Source organism: Pinus tabuliformis, chromosome 1_2 (genome assembly GCF_031772625.1).
Source record: "Pinus tabuliformis cultivar Carrire ecotype Pingquan chromosome 1_2, CPIR1, whole genome shotgun sequence".
Classification (NCBI taxonomy): Eukaryota; Viridiplantae; Streptophyta; class Pinopsida; order Pinales; family Pinaceae; genus Pinus; species Pinus tabuliformis.
The window spans coordinates 1,170,323,676-1,170,347,537 of NC_142298.1; the positions used below are offsets into that span (position 1 = coordinate 1,170,323,676).

The 23,862-nt window shown below is 38.8% G+C and overlaps 1 protein-coding gene across 1 annotated transcript; it reads right to left on the reverse strand.

The window, feature by feature from the left end:
* Positions 1–1,113: 1,113 nt before the first annotated feature.
* On the reverse strand, positions 1,114–2,663 carry LOC149210386 (uncharacterized). Its single transcript, XM_089394428.1, has 2 exons — positions 2,351–2,663; positions 1,114–2,243 (listed from the first exon to the last, which is right to left on the reverse strand). Exons 1-2 carry the CDS (start codon positions 2,630–2,632, stop codon positions 1,869–1,871), a joined length of 657 nt encoding a protein of 218 aa, XP_089250554.1. The 5' UTR covers positions 2,633–2,663; the 3' UTR covers positions 1,114–1,868.
* Between the last annotated feature and the right edge of the window lie 21,199 nt (positions 2,664–23,862).

A 23,862-nucleotide genomic window follows, 5' to 3' on the forward strand; every position in this document is an offset into this window, starting at 1 on the left:
TCCTAACCGGACGCTCGCTGGTATTCAGGCATTACTAAAATTTGCTCTCTGCAATCATTGGGTGCATTATATGACTATAAAAATCTCCAGTGCCAGTTTATTATGATTTGTTCTAATAGAAACATAGATGGGAAATTGGGTCAGGGTTTTTAATAATATAGAAGCTACGAAAAACCTAGCTCCTTTAGTTGAATTGAACAGAACTACAAAAATTTAGTTCGCTCAAGTCAGGCATGATACAGAGAATTATGCTTGGCTTCAGGCTTTGGATCTTTAGTGTACAATATACTATAAGCTTCTACAATTGGATTGCTGACAATAATGGTAGACGTTATACCGAACTCACTCGTTGAATCATTGGATGGATGGTACTCACCAAGGCAAACAAAGAGAACTCCAAAAGGCTTGAAGGTTGCAGATGAATCAGACGCCATGGACCTCAATTCTTCTCTTCGTCCTCGTGGTGCTCCTCTTCGTCCTCCTGGTCTCCTACAAGTTCGGATTAAACCTCCAAATTTTTGGCTTGAAATGAGATGATAAGTTGTGCTAAAAATGGGTGAATGTCATACATTTGTTTTATAACTATAAATTCTGCTTCATCATTACAGAACCCACCCTTCAAAAATTGGCATTTGCTTGTTGGAATATAGAGACATTCATGGAGTCGCAAGAGCAGAGCCAAACGCCTCATGTCGCAATCTTCCCTGGGTTTGGGTCGGGCCATCACATCCCACTGCTCGAGCTTGCAAAGCGGCTGGCTGTGTACCATGGCTTTTCTGTCACTTTCTTCACCGCCGAATGGATGGACGGCTCTCCTCACCACACTTTTCCATCTTCGTCAAGGGACATGATCCGCTTCATAGAGCTCCCTAATGTTCAGATCGAATGGGATCGAGGCGCCTCAGATTGTTGTCCTCTCTCATCCATCCACAGACGCTTGGCCTCTCTTCGCTGACGCTTGGTTTCTAAAAAGGTTGATGATCTAATGGCTAGAGTTTATTCCATCGTCTAACAATCGATCTAAGGGCCCATAACGAGACACCACGGCACTGAGGGGAGTTCCTCTCAGAGGGAACGCCTTACGGCGTAAATATCGAATATTTAAATCCCTAATATATCTCAATTATATTATTTGTCGAATATACAGGGAACGCAACACGTAGGGCACTTGTTTTTCTTTTTCTTAGCACTTTTGGTTGTTGACACGGTGGGCTCAACACCACACCAAACGCAGAAATGGCCGCGGTCCGCCATGATTCTGGCAGGAAAACAGTGTTGCATAGCTCATCAATGTACCCACATTTTAAATCTGAGTTTGAGAACCTTAGGTTTGCATCGGAACTTCCAAGTATGAACTTCATAATTAACTACTTTTAGAAGAATTAACTCCAATAGCAGTTCCTCCTTGAAGAAATAACAAGCACGCTCTTTCTTGATGTTGAGAAATTATGTTCGTCAATGTTGCTTAATACCTTTATGAATATATTCCTCATCCATTTGATTCTGGGTGCAAAGAATAATTATGAATTTAGTTTTGGTCTCTCGCTGTATTCAACCTTTGTGAAATTCATCTCTCATATTATATTAACTGTCTCTGTTGAATATCTGTCTTGATATCCCTATTGGTTAGACACACATATTCCTATGATTTACACTCGATATCATGAGCTAAATGCCGGAAGGTGTCCACAAATATCGCTACCAGATTTTCCTTTGAATAAACCATGCCATCATACAAGCTACATATGAAATGACAGTATTCTGGCGAAATAGTTATGTCATTGCGGCTATGCGTCACAGTAAAGTAATCTGCAATCACCGGACAGTAATTTTCTTATTCCACGTCAACAATGAGATGTTGCCATAATCTAATAAGTTAATTTAAGCCTGTATTCTAGTGAACTCCGGATCTGAGCTGGATCATGGGAAATATTGTCTCTGAAGTTGACATGGAAGGATAGAAGCACAAAGGATTCTCCTGTAAAAAGCTGCGAGGTCTTCACATCTAGACCATGCATTTCAAGCTCCTCCAGAATCATCCACATATATCTCGGCCTTCTCTGGGTGATAATTGCTTCCCCGTCATAAATTTCCACGGCTACCTTCAGGTCTATGTTGTCATTTCCTGTTTTACCAGATTGGATTGCCAGCAGACAGTCTCTCTTTCTCTTCACCTGATGGAGATCTTCCTCGAGTTTTCGGATGTAATTGATGGTTTTCTCGTATAATCCACATCTGTCAAGCTGTACGGAGAAACGAAGTATGTAATTTAGGACTATAAAAGCTGAAACAATCACTGGCTATGTTAGAATTTGATCTGTAAGCATTATCAGTCTAATGTTGTAATTACCTTGGTAGGGGTAGAGGGCAAGAGAGACTCCAGTTGTGCACACAAATATTTCATTCGCCTCCTGCGTAACTGCTCTGCGACTACTTGGCTTTCTCTGGTGGTAACCTTGTTCATCTGATCCACATCTTGCCATATGATTTCTTGAAGATCGTTAAGCTCTTGCCAGTCCAAATCTACTTCAGATGGACGCTTTCTGGATGCAGTAACTTGGCAATGGACCTGCGGAGCGTGATGTTGAGCATTTGAATTAGAAGGATACGAAAGCAAACCGTGAAACTCCATGATCAGATGTGGAGGGAGGGTTAAGAGATCGGAGCCTGTCACCTTCTTCACCGCCGAATGCATGGACGGCTCTACTCACCACACCTTGCCATCTTCGTCAATGATCTGCTTCATAAAGCTCCCTGATGTTCAGATCGAAGGGGATCGAGGCGCCTCAGATTGCTGTCCTCTCTCATCCATGCACAGACGCTTGGCATCTCTTCGCTGATGCTTGGTTTCTAAAAACGCTGATGATCTAATGGCTGGAGTTTATTCCATCGTCTAACAATCAATCTAAGGGTCTATAACGAGACACCGTGGCACTGAGGGGATTTCCTCTCAAAGGGAACGCCTTACGGCGTAATTAAGCATTAATTTAAGGACTATGACCATCCTTCAGCACATTATGCCTTGCTTTATGCATTAGATAATTTATTTTTAACTTTAATGTATTCATTAGGAAGGTTTATAAATAATTAGATATTTGTGCCTAATATTATTTATTTTTTATGAAATATTATGATAATACTGGGCAGATTATGAAGATTTGGAGGAGGAGATAATTTAGGGACTTTCTCCCTACTATAGGAGGATCAATAATAAATAATAAACCAACAAGATATCATAGAATTATGGCACATATTGTGTGTTATGAAACCAGCGCAAGAAAATATAGAAAAGATAGATCAACACCTTGGAATTCAGCCTCTTCGAGGGGGCAACCTCCTTTACATTACATAAATGCACAATTCTTGGATGATACAAATGAAAAGACCTCCTTTCTATATATAGGAGTCTAAGGGGTTATAACATAATCAGAGCCGACATAACAATAATAATATAAGGGCACAATAATAACCATAGTGGGCTTCTATGGGGCACAATAGTAACAATATGGGCACTACATGGGTACATCAATATAATAAGTGGGTTATACTAATAACAATAAGGGGTTACACTAGTAGTATAGGGGCCTAACATGCCCCTCTCCTTCAAAAAGCGTTGTCCTCAACGCTTGAGTAGTACTTGATGCTTCTGTATAAAATTCTTGTCCTCCCATGTGGAATCTTCAGCGGGTAAGTTCTTCCACTTGATGAGATACTCTGAAATTGATCGATTTATTAGCTGTCGGGTTCTTTTTTCTGTGATTTCTCCAGGTTCCAATATGATTTTTCCTTCCTCTTCAATTTCTGGCAATATTGTTTGAATTGGGATCTTTTGCAACTTTTGAATAAGTGGCCATACTTCTTCGTCCTTCTTCCATTCATCCCTTGCTTCATTTATCCAATCTGGTTGGATAATATAAATAGCACAAAACAATGATTCCACATCCTCATCCTTGAAGAGTCTTCCCATTCGGTAAGGTCGCCATTTTTTAAGTGCATGTAGTATTGCCAACATTTCCTTCTCATAAATAGCTTGCTTGAGATGTAGCAGTAAAAATACCCAATCACCTACATCAAAACATTTTTCACTACAATGTTTATCTACCTGTTGTTTCGTTTGATTTTGCAACGAAGTGGCGTTATCCTTTAAAAGTTGGAGAACTTGTTGTTGATGCTCGATGTGATCTTTCACTGCTTGAACCTTTTTCTTCTTGATATGTCCTTCTATCTCTAGAGCTTGAGGAGTGGTAATTTCTTCCAATCCTTTACAAGATATGGTCGGATTCATTTCTTGATGCTCAATGTGATCTTTCACTTCTTGAACATTTTTCTTCTTGATATGTCATTCTATCTTGATAGTTTGAGGAGTGGTAATTTCGAACAACGAATTACAAGATATGGTTGGATTCATTTCTTCTTTCTCGATGTGATATTTCACTTCTTTCACCTTTTTCTTCTTGATATGTCCTTCTATCTTGAGAGTTTGAGGAGTGGTAATTCTTGCCAATGCTTTACAAGATATGGTCTAATTCATTTCTTCTTTCTCTAGGGTGGGGTCCTGGCGTATATCTTCTTCTTTTGTTGTTTCTTGATCCTTTTCTTCCTCCTCTTCATATTCTATGTAAAATAATTTCTTCTCAGCACACTTATGACCTTTAGTGCATTTTCTATCACAATTGTAACAAAGCCCTTTTTCTCTTTTTTCTTCCAATTGTTGTGATGTAACCCTTGTAGGTTGTGGAAGGCTAGGAGAAACAACACTTCCATCTTTATAGTTGTGAGGGGTGCGCTTCCTGGTTTCCATAATTTTACTTTCCACTATGTCACAAATCCCTTTTACTCTTTCCAATTGTTGTGGTGTTGCTCTAAAGAAGGTGTTGCACTTTGTATCCTCATAATGTGCTATCATTTCCTCTGTGAAAATTGACCACGTAACAAGTTTTTTACGAGAACAAAGCCCTTTGTACCATAAAAATTGATCTGGTTCTAAATATGAAGATGAAATACATACCTTTTGTAACAGTTGTACACCATGTAGATCAAAATATTGCTCCATCTAAAGTATCCAATTTACTGGATCCTTGCCATCAAACTTCCTCATCTTTCTTTTTCTTGATTTTAGGAGCTCGACCTTGAAACGACTGTAAACTTTCAAATCTTTAAGTTCTGAAATTGTGACCTGTAGTAGCCCTCTGTGTGCTCTTTCCAATGCCACCAGTCTGATCCAAATTGGATTCTCCAAGGAAGAGTTATTTGAAATCTCCCACAGTGACTTGCTTTTAGACTAGTTTAGTAGAGCGAACTTGTACGACGTGCCATGAGTCACTGTTTCAACCTTTGGATCTAAAACACGCATACAAGAAACTACAGTCTGTCCTCTTTTTGTACCTTCTTACAAAATTTCAATCCAATCCCTAGAGAGAAAGTTATGATTATTTTCCCCAGGTCACCTGTTTTGAATGTAATTCAGGAGTCTGCAAAAATACCAACTTCCTCAGATCATATCTCCGCAAATATCACGCGAAAAGCTCTGAAATTCAGACCCAAGGTTCAACGCGATTTCTTCGCAAATGAGTTTTTTTTTCGACTTCTGAAACATCACAGAAAAAAGTTATAGTGAAAATGCCACGATGACCTTTTTGGAGCAGTGAAACCCTAGAATCCAAAGCTCTGATACCAAATGTTATGAAACCAGCTCAAGAAAAGATAGAAAAGATAGATCAACTCCCTAGAATTCAGCCTATTCGAGGGGGCAACCTCCTTTACATTACATAAATGCACAATTCTTGGATGATACAAATGAAAATACCTCCTTTCTATATATAGGAGTCTAAGGGGTTATAACATAATCAGAGCCGACATAACAATAATAATATAAGGGCACAATAATAACCATAGTGGGCTTCTATGGGGCACAATAGTAACAATATGGGCACTACATGGGTACATCAATATAATAAGTGGGTTATACTAATAACAATAAGGGTTTACACTAGTAGTATAGGGGCCTAACATTGTGGAACTCCAATGATTGAGAAAATCTAGGAATGTGTTCCCTGCCATTTAATGTAGATTCCTAGTATTGGGGAACAGATCCACTAATCAAGGGATTTTGCTGGGGAAAGCTTCCTCCATTCATGCATTCATGGGGAATTATTCCTAATCATTTTGTTTAAGTACCAAGTCGAATTTTCCTGTAGGGAATGATTGTGAAAATCTAGGAATGTGTTCCCTCCCATTTAATGCAGATTCCTAAAATTGGGGACCAGATCCACTAATCAAGGGAGTTTGGTGGGGAAAGTTTCTTCCTTTCATGGGGAATGATTTATAATCATTTTTCATAAGTACCAAGTCAAATTTACCTCTAGGGATAGATTTTCATTAGTGTTCTTGTGGAGAGAACTCGTATTTTTGCAGCTCCATTGTATTTTCTTGTAAGGATGTATTTCTATTGATGAAAACAATGAATATTGGTGTCATGTTCAGCTTCTAAATCTTGTTCTCCTCCATAGGACTCTGATTTTTCTTGGGCTTTGCCATCCTAGGAACCTCAAAGCCCTTTTGTATCATTTTCTTTCCTTATTTTCACTGCTTATTCACATGCACCTCTAGTTTTTATTTCTTTCTATTTCTGCATTTAGTATTAATGATTTCTTGTTGTAGGATTGAGTTAAATGGTTGATGTAAGTTATTTTATAGGATCACAAGAATTTTTCATCCTTGGAAAATATTTGGAAGTTCATAGTAATCATTGAGCTGCTTGGATTAGTATTCTTATTCCAAAATCTAGATTGTTGGAGCTCATTTTTAGCAAAGAACAATAAATTTCCGCTATTTTTTATAGCATGATAACAAGCTTCAATCGAGTTGGTTCCACTTGCATTAGATCAAAAAAAATCCCCGTTCATAACAAAAATTACTCCATTTCATTTTCACTTGATTTGGTTAGGCATGTTTTAGATTTACTAGCTCACTATTTCTTGAATTTCTAGATTTTCAACTAGTAATGTTTTTCTATTTTTTAGCATGGGTTAACTGAGGTGTTTTGAGTGATTCCACTTGGAATGGGAACATAAGACATCTTATTTAATAAAAAAAATTATCCCATCCAATTTGGATTTTTTTTTTTTGTAAGCTTAGGTGGGACCTTCTCATTTTCGAGTTTTTACATGTCCATTATTCACCCCATTTCCAGGGAGGGTAGCACAAGAATCGAACCCAAGATCTCCGGTTCTGTGAGACTTCATTTCCACGGCCATTGCCACTTGAGCTACCCCATACGGACCCCATCCAATTTGGATTTGATTTGCTTGGTCATTCGATGAATTATAGTAAATTTGTACATCTTGTAGGAAATCATTGTAGCATCCTGTAGGAAAGCCTATTTTGAGCCCGAATTGAGAAAAACCATCATTGAAGCTAGGATTAGGCCTCTACTTGACCTTCATGCCATCAATACAATTTTTACCCTCTTCCTCCACACTTAGGTTATCATTTTTCTAGTTTTCAAGAGTAGGATTTTATTTCCATTTCGTCCTTCTACAGTCTTTCAGTAGATCTCATTAATGACTTCATCTTATTCTGCAAATTTTCCTCATGCATGAAGTAGACAGCTAGATCATTAAAAATCTGTTTTTGTAGCTTATTGAAATTCTTCTTGTTTACATGAGTTTTGGGCAAATATCAGTGTTTGATGTAGTGCAGGTGTTGTAGAAGCAAAGAGAGATCTCATAGTCAGCAACCTCCTCCCAACTTCATCCTTCCATGATCATTCCATGTTTTCACTAAGACCCTCACCAATTTCATCATTTTTCAAGGAAACTTCTCCAAGTATGTTGAACAAATCCAACCATCTCCCAACCTTGGTTTTGAGTTTTGAGTGATTCTAGGCATTTTCTCACTCCATTCCACCCACCAACCACCTTCCCTAAGCGTTCCATCACCTTCAACACCCATCGTTTTTCTCTCGATTATAGCTTGTAGGTTTTCAGGGGATCTTGTAGGTTTTTAGGACATCCTGTAGTGGCCTATATTTAGGCTGAATTGAGCGAAAATCTAGCTAGAAAAGGTCACCTAAGGGTCTTCCAAACCTTCCAACCATCCACCAGCATTCCTAAGACACCTGCCAAATCACCAAAAGAGATTAGATTTCACACTTTTCCATAAAAAAAAGACAAAAGGAAAAATAGATTTATTTTATTCATTTACATGCACAACAATAAAAGGTTTGATGATTTGAATCTGCATGCTTAGGACAGTAGGATTGCATACATGTTAACTTAGCATTATTTTGAAGCAGAACCTCTTAGAAATTAGTTATAAAGTGGTGCGTTTTAGCATTTGTTGACACCTAATCATCAGGACTGGGTGAATAAATACAATTGATGTAAATAAATAATAAGAAATATGAACAGTCATCGGGAGATGAAGTGAACAGTCTCCCTAATGTATATAATAAATACCTACCTGAAGGAATAATATGAATTAATTTTGTGGAGTTACTACCTGGCCTGACATGGTATCAGAGCTCCCAGGTTCCTAAAATTAGTTGTAACTCCTTGTATCAGTTTTTCTGCCATATTTTCTCTGGGCTCTCTGCCATAATCATTTTTTGCGCCCTCTTCTCTAACCATTTTTATTCATATTCACCATACGCTGCGCTGCTCACCTTCTGAAATATCCCAACATCTGGTAATACCTTCTGGACGTTGCCAGAGGCATTGGAGGATTTGTCAGTCGTAGGCGTTGGAGGCAGGCAGAGAGAAGTGAGCGAGCGTTGATTCTGGTGGTTTCATGGAGATGAGGATGCATTTATAGTGCTCTGTAGTGTTCTCCAACCGGTCGGCTTTTCTTTAAAGTGAAAGACATAGTAGTAGTTGTTGTTTGTGGGGTTGAGAAGTTACAAGAGAAAAATATGATGATGAATTAAATTGTTGGATGATGAATAGCTTCGATTTGCGGGGGGTGCTACCTCGCGGGTTTCCACGTGGCTGCTCTGACAGTTCTTATTGTTTAACGCTGCCAATATATCTGTTTACGCTGCCCATACATTTACACTGCTCCGTATTACATTTACGCTGCCCATACATTTACTCGACTCCACAGTCGGTGCCTCACACAGGTCTCTCACTACGCTGCCACACCATATGTCGTCTCTCCCCACTGCGCAGCAGAACCACACTCCAGTTTTTATTACAATGGGGTTGTTCCAGCCATAAACGCTTCTATACTCTGCTACTGATCCCGCTCCACCTCTAATATAATGCTCTACCTCCATTGAATATGTTTTAATCTCGGTTTATATATACAGTCCCACTCCCGGTTTATAATACTATGTGGCCCTGATTTATTATGTGTGTTTTTTTTAAATACTGTGTTTTTAATACTCTGACCCTCCGCTGGCCTCCATATATAATGCTGCCTCGTTTTTCATATGTTACCTCTCCCATATACTTCCTCTCCCAATAATACCTCTGTTCTATACATATCAGACTGCAATTTTTACACTAGAACTCTATTTTTTCCACCAGAAGTACAATTTTACTATATATTGCCAGAAGTATTTTTCTATCAGAAGAAGAATTTTTTGTTACAGTATGCATTCAATCATATCCATGGTGAGAATAGTTCTCACTGGCAAGGAGAACTATCTTGAGTCCTGCATGATAAAACACACCCTCATTTTCAATGAGTTGTGGAAAGGAGTGTGCATTGGAGACAGAGACAAAGAACCAGAATAGCCTACCTCAGACAAAGAGCTCGCCATTTGGGAAAATAAGAACGACAAATCTTATGCATTAATCGCAGCATCTGTAAATCAAGAGGTGAGTCGCCATATTTCTCCATTTTCAACTGCTTTCGAAGCCTTTCAAAAGCTTAAAGAACTCTATGACTCACATTCTACACTTGAATTTGTTCAACTCATGATTAAACTCTTCACTCTTGAATTGCAAAATAATGATCCTCTTGCTCTTGCATCTGAAGTAAAGTCTATAGTGCATGATATCCAAGCCACTAAGATTGATTTGGATATTCCTCTTATTTCTTTTCTCAAGGCACTTTATCCTACTTCAATTATCTTGAGTCATTGCAAGCAAATGGAAATCTTAAAGATATTACCTTTGATTCTCTTGTGAAAAAAATTGTTGAAAGAGAGAAAACCTTTGGAAAGAAGATAGCCCCTGAATCTTCTAAAGAGGCTGTGTGCCTTGCTCATAAATAAAATCATCCTATTCAATATTCTTTCAGGGGAAGAGGTGGTTGAAGAGGAAGAGGAAGATACTTCAGAGACAGGGGGAGCAAACACTCTCAAGGAGAAAAGGTGGATTTTCACTGCATACGCTGCAAAAGAAATGGATCACATGATGCCTCTACATGCAAGTTACCATGGGACAAAATTGAGCAGCAAAGAAACCAACAAAAAGGTAAAACTAATGACATAGACAAAGGTAAATCACCTGAATCTGTTCACTATGTTGTGGCACAATGTAATATTTGAGTAAATGAAGATTTATTTAATGCTTCACTTGCTTCTTGGAAAAATGATTGGTTGCTTGATTCAGGAGCAACTTTCCACATGACTCATAGAAAATATTTTTTTGAAGAATTTACTGACAATGTTGATGGAGCAGTATACTTTGCATACCAATCAAAAATCAAGCCATCAGGGCTTGGCACAATCAGGCTTAAATTGCCTGGTCTTCTAGACTTTCTTCTGCATCATGTTCTATATCTCCCCAAGCTCAAGAGAAACTTGCTGTCCTTGGTCCACATCCGCCAGCAAGGTCACTCCATTCATATGTTTGATGGCAAGCTTGAGGTGATAAAAGCATCTTACCACTCACTTGTCATGAGGGGAATAGAAGAAGAAAGGCTTCTCAAGCTGCAAGGTACCTCTGCTCGTGCACAACATTTCTCATATAATTCTCATTATGAAGAAGGTATAATTCCATCAAGTTTATTATGGCATGCTATATTTGGACATTTGAACTATGACAACCTCTGCTTGTTGAAGAAAAATGGTGTTGCTGGTTTGCCTACAATTCCTAGGAAATTTAAGCAATGTGATGCTTGCATTCTAGGAAAGCATAGCAAACAGTCTTTTCATGATTCACATTCAAGAGAACATAGAAAACTTGAACTCATTCATTCATATTTATGTGGTTCAATGCCTATTCCTTCTGCAAATGTAAATAAATATAAGATGACATTTATTGATGACTACACCAAAATGTTTTGGGTTTATTTATTGAAGAAAAAATCTGATGCTTTTCAAACATTCAAGAACTTTCATAAATGGACTGAAAATGATGCACAATTTCATGTTGGGTCTATTCGCACTGATAATGGAAAAGAATACACATAAAATGAATTTGAAAACTATCTTCGCCAACATGGGATCAAACATCAAACAATTGTGCCTTATAATCCCCAATAGAATGGTGTAGCTGAAAGAATTAATAGGACAATCTTAAATATGGTATGACCCATGCTCTTCTTCAAAAATGTAAAGATAATGTTTTGGGCTGATGCTATTCTATGTGCTGCATATATAAAGGATAGGTTTCCATCTAATGCTATTAAAAACAAGACTCCATATGAAATGTGGTATGGGCATGTTCCTTCGGTAAAGCATCTTAGGGTCTTTGGTTCCACCTATTATGCCTTGATACCAAAGGTACAGAGAAAAAAACTTGGTGCAAGAAGTTGTAAGTGTATCTTCCTAGGGTATTCAAACACCTCCAAAGCATACCATCTCTTTGATGAAGTCAATAAAAAGTTTGTTGTATCTAGAGATGTAATTTTTCTTGAATCATCCAAAACTGACAATGTTGTTGAGCGACAACTTAATTGCTTGGATAGATTAGCAAATGCAAAATAATTTCAAGAACATGATAATAAGATTCCACATCTTGAAGAGGGGATTCCTATACTAGATCAACATGTGGAATCTTCTTCTGAAGAACACTCTCCCCTGCATGAAACTCCAACAATGAATGATGCTTTAAGTGATGTGATTGATAGAATTGGAAGACTCAATCTTGATTCAGTCCCAACTCAATCAACAGATTAGCCTGGACCATCTGAGAAAGGTCCCCCAAAGTGGCTGACAAAGACACTTGAAAGTGTTCATCCTAATGAGGTTGGAAAGGCAGGAACTAGAAATTCAAACCAGCAAAATGGAGGTGATGTAGATGACTCTAATTCACCTGTTGACATGGATGCTTCTTATGATTGTGAATTGAACTTGTCTACATATTTTGAACCAACTTCCTTCAAAGAAGATACTTCTAATGATGAATGGAGAGAAGTGATGCAAAAGGAGTATGATTCCGTCATAAAGAATGGCACTTGGAAGCTGGTTGATCCTCCATTAGGATCCAAACCAATTGGCTGCAAGTGGGTCTACAAGAACAAGTATAAAGATGATGGATCACTTGACAAGCACAAAGCTAGGATTGTGGAAAAAGGCTTTGCACAGAAGGAAGGGGTCGATTATGAGGAGAATTTCCCCCCATAGCAAAATGGGCTACCATCCGAACACTCTTTACCCTAGCAGCTCAGAACGGTTGGAAAGTCCATCAAATGGATGTAAAAACTGCTTTCTTGAATGGAGATCTAAAAGAGAATGTTTTTATGTCCCAACCTGAAGGATTTGTTGTGAAAGGACATGAACATAAAGTATGCAAACTTGCTGTTATAGACATATTTTGGCACTTCAACCCCAATCTTATATGTCAATAAAATAGGGCTCATCAACACCTAAAAGAGTTGTTCTATGCCCTAAAAGAACATGGTCATCTGATTACATCATTCCCCAAAAGTTCCACCTGAAAAACCATCCAGAAATGGCCTAAACTGGACCATACTGACTGCTACACTAGCCAGGTGCGATGCATACTGAGTGGTACACTGCTCAGGTACGATGCATACTGATTAGGCCTTCTGTAGGATGTGAAGGGTGAGGATGGACAAATGTCCGAGACAGTTTGCTAGGTGGTTGATCATGGAATCTTCTAGAAATTTCTCCTATGACACTTGCCTCTCTGAATTCGCCCAAGGATGAGTAAGAGATCCAAGAAATCTCCAAGTGAAACCAAATGTAACAAGTGGAATGGCACTAATCCAAACCCCAGAGATGACTCACACCCTTGCACACATCTATAAATGGATACCTCACCTAAGAGATCTAAAGGCTGGAATTTTGTGAATTGTAAGGAAGTGCTGATAGTTTGTATTTGTGGAAAGAGAATTGTATTGTTGGTGTGATCTTGCTATTTCATGAGGTGAAGAGGGCTTGATGCTGGGAGGATGATGTTGGATCATACAACTAGGCTTTAATTCTCCCTTCTATTTAATAAAGTTCTTCAAGTTTTCTTCCATATAATTGTACAATTGTGAATGTTATCATTTGTGAATGCTATTGTATGCTCACTATATATCTGATTCTGTAATGTTTATGATATAATAGATCAAGATTCTTTGACGGTTCTTTGTTACTATGTTTCTACAGGTACTCTTCAAGCAGGATAAGTATGAGGAGGAGTTGAAAGCTCTGTTAAGGGGGAGAGAGATCAAGCAAGGGATCAAGCGGAAGTTCCAGGTCGGTCCCTTTGTCTTTCTCTTATCTGTTATACATAGAAGAAATCATGAATTGCTTTAAACTATTGTTTCTAGGTGTCAGGCGGAAAGAGTCAATAGTGCGGACACAACCAACCTCCCTAGGAGCCTAAGACTCTCTAGTGACAAACAAGACAAACAAGAGCAATCCTTCTCTAAACATGCATTTACTATATAAGAAATCAAGTGTTTAGATCATACCTGTATTCCAACGCTGTTGTAGCAGTCCAGCCCCGCTGATCCGGATGAGCTCCTCCTTCACTTTGAAACCTGCATCCACTAACAATCAAACGATTAAATAGCACTTGATAATCTCATAGAATAAAACATATTTAACACATAGACCAAGGAGTATATGAAACAACTCATAAATAACAAGTTATTGAGAAGAATGGACTCATTTGCATTAATAGGAAACAAAAGGAACAATTACAACCTGAGCCTTGGTGTTGTGCAAGTCCCTCCCAGGGTCCATCAAGAGTTCTCCTTTACTTTGACAAAGCTCACCCACTTCCAAATAGAACAAGCAAAGATGGCAATCTCTCCTCACAAGCTTCTAAATGGGAGTCCTAATTCCAGCAGCATCTACCCTTAGAAATATTTAGCTTTCAACCTCCCCTCCTTCTGGCCCAATGCCTGTATTTATAGTGTTCTAGAGGAAGTTATTCAGGTCCACCATCAATGGGATAATCCCCTCTTTAGATGGGATAGCTCCCTTATTGATGGGATAAGTTCCTCTTTGAAAGGGGTACATGAACCATCTGGAGGCGCTCAATACACGTCGAACAACCTTCTAGAATGCTCTAGAAATGACCACAAGTAACTTTTTAAAGATGAAACTTGCGCATTTTGACCTTTACAGGGGGACGCACCTGCCCCTTTACATACATAGCGTACAAGTACGCAACTTTTGTGAACATTGGGTGCATACCCGCAGGTAAGGTTGAGAGAACCTGCGTACCCAGAGATAAATACATTTATAAAGACTTTCTCTCTTTTTGGAGTTTGACATGGAGAGCAGAGGCATAAGACTTGCCCAGGAGGATAGCATGACTGTTGATAGAGCCATACTAACTGTAAATAGCCATGGTGACATTTTTTAGTGTAACAGATTGCCCCCTAAAGTGCGAAGCCTGTAATAGATTAGGGTTTTGTATTATCTAGGAAGGGTGAAGCGCTTTATCATTTCAAGGATTATCTCGTGGAGAGCCTGGTCAAAATCTGCAATTTTCAACACAAAATACATGTATAAGATTATATCATCACTGAGGTAGGCATTCCCATACTCAGATCAAAACTTTAACTAACAGACTAACTACTCTGATACGTGAATGATCTTGCAATACATCATAATCATAGACTTGCGTAGACACAGTATGGACGCAGCCATCTGTTTATAATTAGTCTACTTAGATAATGAATACAAAACTCCTCGCAGCCTGGATGGTGGAAACTAGATCCAGGGTCTTCATTTCTACTTCCCGAATTGGTACGATTCTAGCCATGCGAATAAATGAGTTGATGTCGAACATGGTAGAAACTACTTGATTACCAGTCGATGATGTAAACTGTTAATAAGTGTGAGAGAGACCACCAGTAATGTAAATGGTTCTCAAAGTACCCAGTACAATCCATGAAATGTGAATAAATGAGTTGATGTCGAACATTTCACGGAATCCTTTGATCGAAATTCAATGATGTAAACTGACGTCAAAGGCGAGAAGCCTGCCATTGATGCATGCAGACTTCAAGGTACTGACGATTTCTAAGTCATCTCTCTAGATAATGTGCTGATGTCGATAGAAAGCGACCCGTTGCAGGCAAGCCCACAACACGAAATCATTGTTCAAGTTGAAGAAATGTTGCTGTAAGGACTGACTCAGGGATGGTCAAATGGATGACAGGTATTTTGCAGATGAAAGTTTTGCTTGCAGACCTCTTGAACACATAACGACACGACAGATGGCTTGGTGATAAATGACTCAAAGTTAATCCCCGGAACCCGGTTGAAGACTTTCAAAATGGTTTGATCAACTGTGAGGTAAAGGATTTCCCAACCCAGGTGAATGAAAAGTGTCGTGTCCAAGAGTGGTAATAAAGTTTCTTCTGAGACAAAAGATAACAAATAGAATCATTCTTCTCTCTTTTCCCCCACCATTTCTGGCAAGTACCTCTTTATTTTTAACAAGCTTGAGGAGGATAACATATGCTTGATTATAAGCTCATCCTTCGGATGAGTCCAACCTAGTTTTGATTTGAACCCTAGGAAGGAGTGGTTCGTTCCTGTTTGTAATTGAACAGGTCCTTTACTGTGAAATTTTAACGAGCCCAGTATATGAGAAACTCGGCGTTTTTCATTTTTAGAGAGTCTGAAAAACTTAAGAAGACTCCAGGTTGAACTTTTTCGTAAATTTGTGTCCCCCAAGCCCGAAAACGTATAAAATAATACTTGGGAGAATCGCTTGATCTCACGACCAAGGAGTACTTTCATGATTAGTGTCTCTGACCTGAAAAGTAAAAATCGATCAAGGACACGTCGTTTTATTTCCAGTATCGAGTTTGAAATGACAAAAACCCGGCAATATTTTCCTGTTTTTACAGTCAGAAAAGAGCTATAAGGGGACCGTCTTTTTAGTTCCGTTTTAACGAGTTTAAAAAGAAAAACTCGGTAATCTTTTCATGTTTTAGGAGTCTGAAAAGGGCTTAAAAGAGAACTCCAAGGTTTCACTTTTTCGTAAGTTTTAACGAGTTCGAAAAAGGGATAAAAGTACTCATGGTTTTCACTTTTTCGTAAGTTTTAACGAGTTCGAAAAAGGGATAAAAATGTACTCATATGGCCGACTTTCAATTTAATTTACGAGCAGGAAAAGTTGGAAAGAACTCGGCATTTTCATTTGTTTTACGAGAATGAAAGATAGCAAAATAATCTCGGGATTTTCATGAGTTTAACGAGTCTTGAAAATAACTGAAATTGACTCGAGATAGGTTTCATTTTTACAAAAGCTTGAAACAGAGAAAAACTATGCTTCAAAGTAGTTTCATTTTTTACAAGCTTGAAACAGAGGTAAAACTGTGCTTGATGCCCCCAAAGCATAACTGCTAGAGCGCATGCCCCCCAACTTTATTTCATTCAACCAGTTGGATGAAATGAAGGTTGAGTTACGAGATCATTTGAAAGACTCGACCTAAAACTGTAAGAAAATTATGCAAAACACTGAAATAACTAACCTAAATATACAACTTAACATTTATAAGATCTAGTCAATCTCTCGACTCAAGTAAAGGAGGATTTGTTTCATTTTTTAACGAGCTTGACACAGGAAAAGAACTATGCTCGGATTCGGTTTCATGTTTACGCAAGCTTGAAACGAAAAACTATGCTTGTTATAAGTTCGCATGCCCCCAGCATAATGACGCAAAATGAGGTACATGCCCCCCAAGCTTCATTGCATTCAATGAGGTGGATGGAATGAAGCTTTACTTTCAAGATCTTGGAAAGACTTGTGGGAGTTGTTTCATTTTTTAGTGAGGTTGACACAGGAAAAGAACTATCCTCAAAACCCTTGTTTCATTTTTTAAACGAGCTTGGCACAAGATAAGGAACTATGCTCATAACTACTCTCTACAATCTACCTAACAAAAAAATCTACTTTAAAAACCTTGATTCATTTTTTAACGAGCTTGACACAAGACAAGGAACTGTGCTCTAAAATCCTTGTTTCATTTTTTAATGAGCTTGACACAAGACAAGGAACTATGCTCATGACTACACTCTACAATCTACCTACTTAACCTACCCTTGTTTCATTGTTTAACAAGCTTGGCACAAGACAAGGAACTATGCTCAAGACTCCTTGTTTCATTTTTTAACGAGCTTGACACAAGACAAAGAATTATGCTCAAGAATTTCGCATGCCCCCAGTATAATGATGCAAAGCGAGGTACATGCCCCCCAAGCTTCATTGCATTCAACCAGATGGATGGAATGAAGGTTGACTTTCAATATGTAACTTGAAAAGGGAGTTGTTTCATTTTTAAGGAGGTTGACACAAGAAAAGAACTATCCTCATACCTGATTCATTTTTTAACGAGGTTGACTCAGTAACAGGAACTATCCTCAAAATTATACTTTCTACAATCTACCTACATATCCTAAAATCTAGCTGATTCATTTTTTAATGAGGTTGACTCAGTAAAAGAACTATCCTCATGCTAGCCTGTTTCATTTTTTAACGAGGTTGATACAGGAAAAAACTAGCCTCGTACCTGATTCATTTTGTAACGAGGTTGACACAGTAAAAGGAACTTTCCTCATGCTCACTGATTCATTTTCTAACGAGGTTGACACAGTAAAAAGAACTTTCCTCGATACTCCTTGTTTCATTTTTTAAGGAGGTTGATACAAGAAAAACTATCCTCGCTGCCACTGATTATGGCTTCCAACCGAAAGAAAGACATGTCAATGGACAGACCTTGATCATGGCTTCCAAGAGGTCTTCATCAGAAGGAAGAATACTTCGTGGGAAGGAACACATGTCAAGGGACTCAAAAGGGATAAGAACATCATGTTCAAGTAATCCCATAGAGTTTTCCATGTCAATTACCGGATCTAAATCAAAGGAAGATGAGCAAACAGTGAGAGGCTCACTTACATTGGTAACTGAAAACATGGGACTAGTTGCCACATAATTAACCCGTGGCAGGGTAGATACCACTTTAGAATCAGGAACATTTAGGGGTGTCATATTATTGGTAGTTGAGACAAGACTAGGGAACGAAAGCTGGTCTACAGTCACAATATTTCCATTGTGAGGGAAAGACATCACGCGAAAGAGTGTCGATACGACAGCTTTCATTGCATAAACATAGTCTCGCCCAAGGAGTAAATTGAAATCCAAGGGACCTCGAACTACCATAAGATCAATACAGACAGATTTACCTTCCAAGGTAATAGAAAACTTAGGAAGGATCCCTAAAGGTTCACTAATGGTTCTGTTAAAAGCTTTCAGATTCTGCGTAATAGGCGCAAGCTGAGGGGAACCCAAAGCTTTCCAAACAATTGAGGATAAAATACTAACAGAAGCACCTTCATCTACCTGAGTACGATGTATGTCCCTACCACCAACCTTGACAATGATTTGGAAAGGGATGGAGGAAGGAAGACGAGGTTCTGTCAGTCTATTCCAATCAAAGGAAAAGACCTCAGTACTTGGAGGGGGTTCTGTAGAAACAGGTGAAATATCCCCCGACATAGAAGAATCTGATGTAACAAGAAGAACCTGAGCGGTATGAAGTTCACTCTCTAAAGGGAAAGTGGGATCGACCGAATTTGAAATTGAATCGACCACTTGATCAACTAATGGATCATCAACCTGAGTGACATGAGTTTCACTCTCCAATGGAAGAGTGTGATCGACTGTACTTGAAATTAGATCAATCACTCCGTCAGTTGATGGTAGGTTGGGAGAAAGTTTACGGTAACCAGTTGGAAATTCTTGCTGTGGAACAGTAAGGTTTTCCAACAATGTTGAGGCTTCATCCATGTGAGGGCAAATGTGAGTTTGATGACTCCCTTTGCATAACTTACAAGGAAACCTAACTTTACCCTTTTTCCCAGGAACCTGACTATCACTGGTTGATGGATCAATGGCGAGTTGATGAGATTTTTCTGACCATACTTCCAAGACCTTTGGAATACCAGGACAATTGACAAGGAAGTGGTCACCCTTACAAAGCCTGCAAGGGTATTTGGGTTTACGATGCATGTCGGAGGTTTCCTCAACACCACTAACATTTACAGCCATGGTTGGTTGGTTGACTTCTTTATTATCTTGCTTCTTCTTCTTCTTCTTCTTCTTCCCTTTCTTCTTCTTCTTAGCCTCCTGGTTACTAGCATCAAGGCTTTTACCAGGCGAAGAGGAAGAAATGGAGGAAGAAAAATTAGGCGAAGAAGGTAAAGGGTCAACAGAAGGTTGGTGATGTTGAGATGGTGAACTCTGTTGAGGTGAAGCATCGGGTTGAGGTGGAACAATTGGAGTACTTTGGGCCAACAAAGTTGAAAATAACCATATTGGTAAACGTATTGTAAATCCAGGTAATGACAAAGTAGCCATGTAAGGTGGACCAACATTTCCAAAGTAAGGAAAAGTACCAGGATTCTCGTTAGGAGGGGTTCCTAGATTGGTAAATTCCGGAACATTTGCCATTATATTCAACTTCAGTGAATTTTATTAACAATTTATAACTAAAATTAACAATTCATAATTCACACCTAACAATTAAAATTCACAATTCACACCTATGGTCTCTAAAAGTAAAAACAAACAAATTAACATGCGCTATCAAATCTAGGAGTCAAACCACACACAAACAGTGTTCTTCCAGACCGAAAACACTAGTTGGTGATGAAATCCAACATCGCAGAATTCAGTATAGAAGTGGCGGGTGGAACAGTTACCCCGGCAACCAGCTTAATGAATAGACTGGACCAAGTTCCTCCACTTTAACCGTCTCGAGTGAAGTGAACCCCCCAGAAAATCCAAGTGAGTCTAGCCGACGTCTGCTCCAGGTACAGTGGGATCTTCCCTCCACTGTCACCTTGGGTAGAATCCTAAAGATAATGGTCACTAAGGTCACCAACAACAAAAAATACACCTGGGGGAACAGTCTACGACCCGATAGCACGCAAGGGCAGAGTAACAAGCTCAATCCCCTTGCCGTCTCCTTGACAATAATCCAAGGTTTACCGACAAGTGACCCCAGGCTCCTCGACAATAATCTGAGGTTTACCGTTTGTAGTACGTGCGTATCTGGCGTCTTTCCCAATGAAGGAGGATTGATCCCCTCACTGGTTCGGACACGGTCTCGTGCTTCTCCTTTAAGAGGAGCTTTCCCAGAGCATAAATGTAACAGTTGGATTTATCCTACCACAAGATGAGCTACTTGTTTGGTTTTGCTGTCTTGGAGAGTTAATTACTCTCCTACTCCAAGACACTAGCCTGATCTATATTGGTGTTTCAGAGCCCTAGAAATGTAAAAATTACTAGATGAATTTTAATTAAGCGCTGTGTTATTAAGGCTGTTATTACTCAAATGGGTAAATGGATATGAAACCAATGGTGTTATGACCCGACTCAACTGAATGCAATGATAATGCAATCCTTTCAATTCGATGAATCCTAATTAAAGTAAGGAGAGAGTTTCCATTCACTTCCAACAATGCAAAAAATTGATCACTAAGAGAAAATATAACAAATTCTCTAATGCACTAATTTCATCAAGAAAAACTAATGCAAATCAATTCCAAACCTTTTTTTTATTTTTTATTTTGTGTAAATTCAAATCAAAGAAAACTGATCTAAATCTACAATTGATTTTTCAGAATGTAAACTATGCAATTGTAATCTATGCACAATTCACTTGAAAAGTATGCAAATGTAATCTATGCACATTTTTCATTCATATTCTGAAAATGAGAACTCTAATTATGCAAATGTGATCTATGCAAGAGAATTCTCGAACACAAGATGATTCTAAGGTAATATAAGAACCAACAAGTGCAAGTCGAGAAATTTGGGTGAGAGTTCCAAAGATCATAAAATAAAAACACTCAAAGGCGATTAACACTCATACACAATTTAGCAAAAAGATGCAAAATTGTGAAAAGACTGAGACAAACCTCCAAGTAATGACTAATGGAAATCAAATCAAGAATTTCTCAAAAAAGAGACTCAAAACACCCAATTGATGAAAGCTTAAAGCAGGAATGCCAATGAAACAAGCTTAGGTGAAGATTTATGGCAGGTAACTAGTGGATCTGGGCAGTAAAAACTAAGAAAAAGAAAAATCTAAGAGGAAAAATGTAAAAAATGGAAATTTCTTAATTTTTAGCAGGGGACGCAGGCAACCAGTTAAGCCAGGTGCGGGCCCACTCTGTGCACACAGCAACAGTGCGTACAAGGACGCACTGTGCAATACTCAGAGGGTGCATCCTACTGAAAAAACCAAGAAAAGCTAAATTCAAACTAATCCTAAGCTAACCCACCCAAAAACAAAGTCACAGAGCCAAAAACCAGAAAATAAATGACTTTTCTCATATCAAAGTTGCATACAAAGGAAAAGACTTTCACATCAATGGATTCCCCAGCGGAGTCGCCATTTTTTCAGGCGGAAAGAGTCGATAGTGCGGACACAACCAACCTCCCTAGGAGCCTAAGACTCTCTAGTGACAAACAAGACAAACAAGAGCAATCCTTCTCTAAACATGCATTTACTATATAAGAAATCAAGTGTTTAGATCCTACATGTATTCCAACGCTGTTGTAGCAGTCCAGCCCCACTGATCCGGATGAGCTCCTCCTTCACTTTGAAACCTGCATCCACTAACAATCAAACGATTAAATAGAACTTGATAATCTCATAGAATAAACCATATTTAACACATAGACCAAGGAGTATATGAAACAACTCATAAATAACAAGTTATTGAGAAGAATGGACTCATTTGCATTAATAGGAAACAAAAGGAACAATTACAACCTGAGCCTTGGTGTTGTGCAAGTCCCTCCCAGGGTCCATCAAGAGTTCTCCTTTACTTTGACAAAGCTCACCCACTTCCAAATAGAACAAGCAAAGATGGCAATCTCTCCTCACAAGCTTCTAAATGGGAGTCCTAATTCCAGCAGCATCTACCCTTAGAAATCTTTAGCTTTCAACCTCCCCTCCTTCTGGCCCAATGCCTGTATTTATAGTGTTCTAGAGGAAGTTATTCAGGTCCACCATCAATGGGATAATCCCCTCTTTAGATGGGATAGCTCCCTTATTGATGGGATAAGTTCCTCTTTGATAGGGGTACATGAACCATCTGGAGGCGCTCAATACACGTCGAACAACCTTCTAGAATGCTCTAGAAATGACCACAAGTAACTTTTTAAAGATGAAACTTGTGCATTTTGACCTTTACAGGGGGACGCACCTGCCCCTTTAGATACAGAGCGTACAAGTACGCAACTTTTGTGAACATTGGGTGCGTACCCGCAGGTAAGGTTGAGAGAACCTGCGTACCCAGAGATAAATACATTTATAAAGACTTTCTCTCTTTTTGGAGTTTGACATGGAGAGAAGAGGCATAAGACTTGCCCAGGAGGATAGCATGACTGTTGATAGAGCCATACTAACTGTAAATAGCCATGGTGACATTTTTTAGTGTCACCATGAACATAAATTATGCAAACTTGCTGTTATAGAAATATTTGGGCACTTCAACCCCAATCTTATATGTCAATAAAATAGGGCTCATCAACACCTAAAAGAGTTTTTCTATGCCCTAAAAGAGCATGGTCATCTGATTACATCATTCCCCAAAAGTTCCACCTGAAAAACCATCCAGAAATGGCCTAAACTGGACCATACTGACTGCTACACTAGCCAGGTGCGATGCATACTGAGTGGTACACTGCTCAGGTACGATGCATACTGATTAGGCCTTCTGTAGGATGTGAAGGGTGAGGATGGACAAATGTCCGAGACAGTTTGCTAGGTGGTTGATCATGGAATCTTCCAGAAATTTCTCCTATGACACTTGCCTCTCTGAATTCACCCAGTGATGAGTAAGAGATCCAAGAAATCTCCAAGTGAAACCAAATGTAACAAGTGGAATGGCACTAATCAAAACCCCAGAGATGACTCACACCCTTGCACACATCTATAAATGGATACCTCACCTAAGAGATCTAAAGGCTGGAATTTTGTGAATTGTAAGGAAGTGATGATAGTTTGTATTTGTGGAAAGAGAATTGTATTGTTGGTGTGATCTTGCTATTTCATGAGGTGAAGAGGGATTGATGCTGGGAGGATGATGTTGGATCAGACAACTAGGTTGTAATTCTCCCTTCTATTTAATAAAGTTCTTCAAGTTTTCTTCCATATAATTGTGCAATTGTGAATGTTATCATTTGTGAATGTTATTGTATGCTCATTATATATCTGATTCTGTAATGTTTATGATATAATAGATCAAGATTCTTTGACGGTTCTTTGTTACTGTGTTTCTACAGGTACTCTTCAAGCGGGATAAGTACGAGGAGGAGTTGAAAGCTCTGTTAAGGAGGAGAGAGATCAAGCAAGGGATCAAGCGGAAGTTCCAGGTCGGTCCCTTTGTCTTTCTCTTATCTGTTATACATAGAAGAAATCATGAATTGCTTTAAACTATTGTTTCTAGGGTAGCTGCCAAACCTAGAGGGCTAG

Excerpts from the sequence above, each read along its gene's own strand:
- LOC149210386 (XM_089394428.1), bottom strand. The coding sequence starts at position 2,632 with ATGGAGTTTCACGGTTTGCTTTCGTATCCTTCTAATTCAAATGCTCAA. Across the intron at positions 2,244-2,350 it reads TGCCCTCTACCCCTACCAAG|CTTGACAGATGTGGATTATA; the intron begins GTAATTACAACA and ends TTCTCCGTACAG.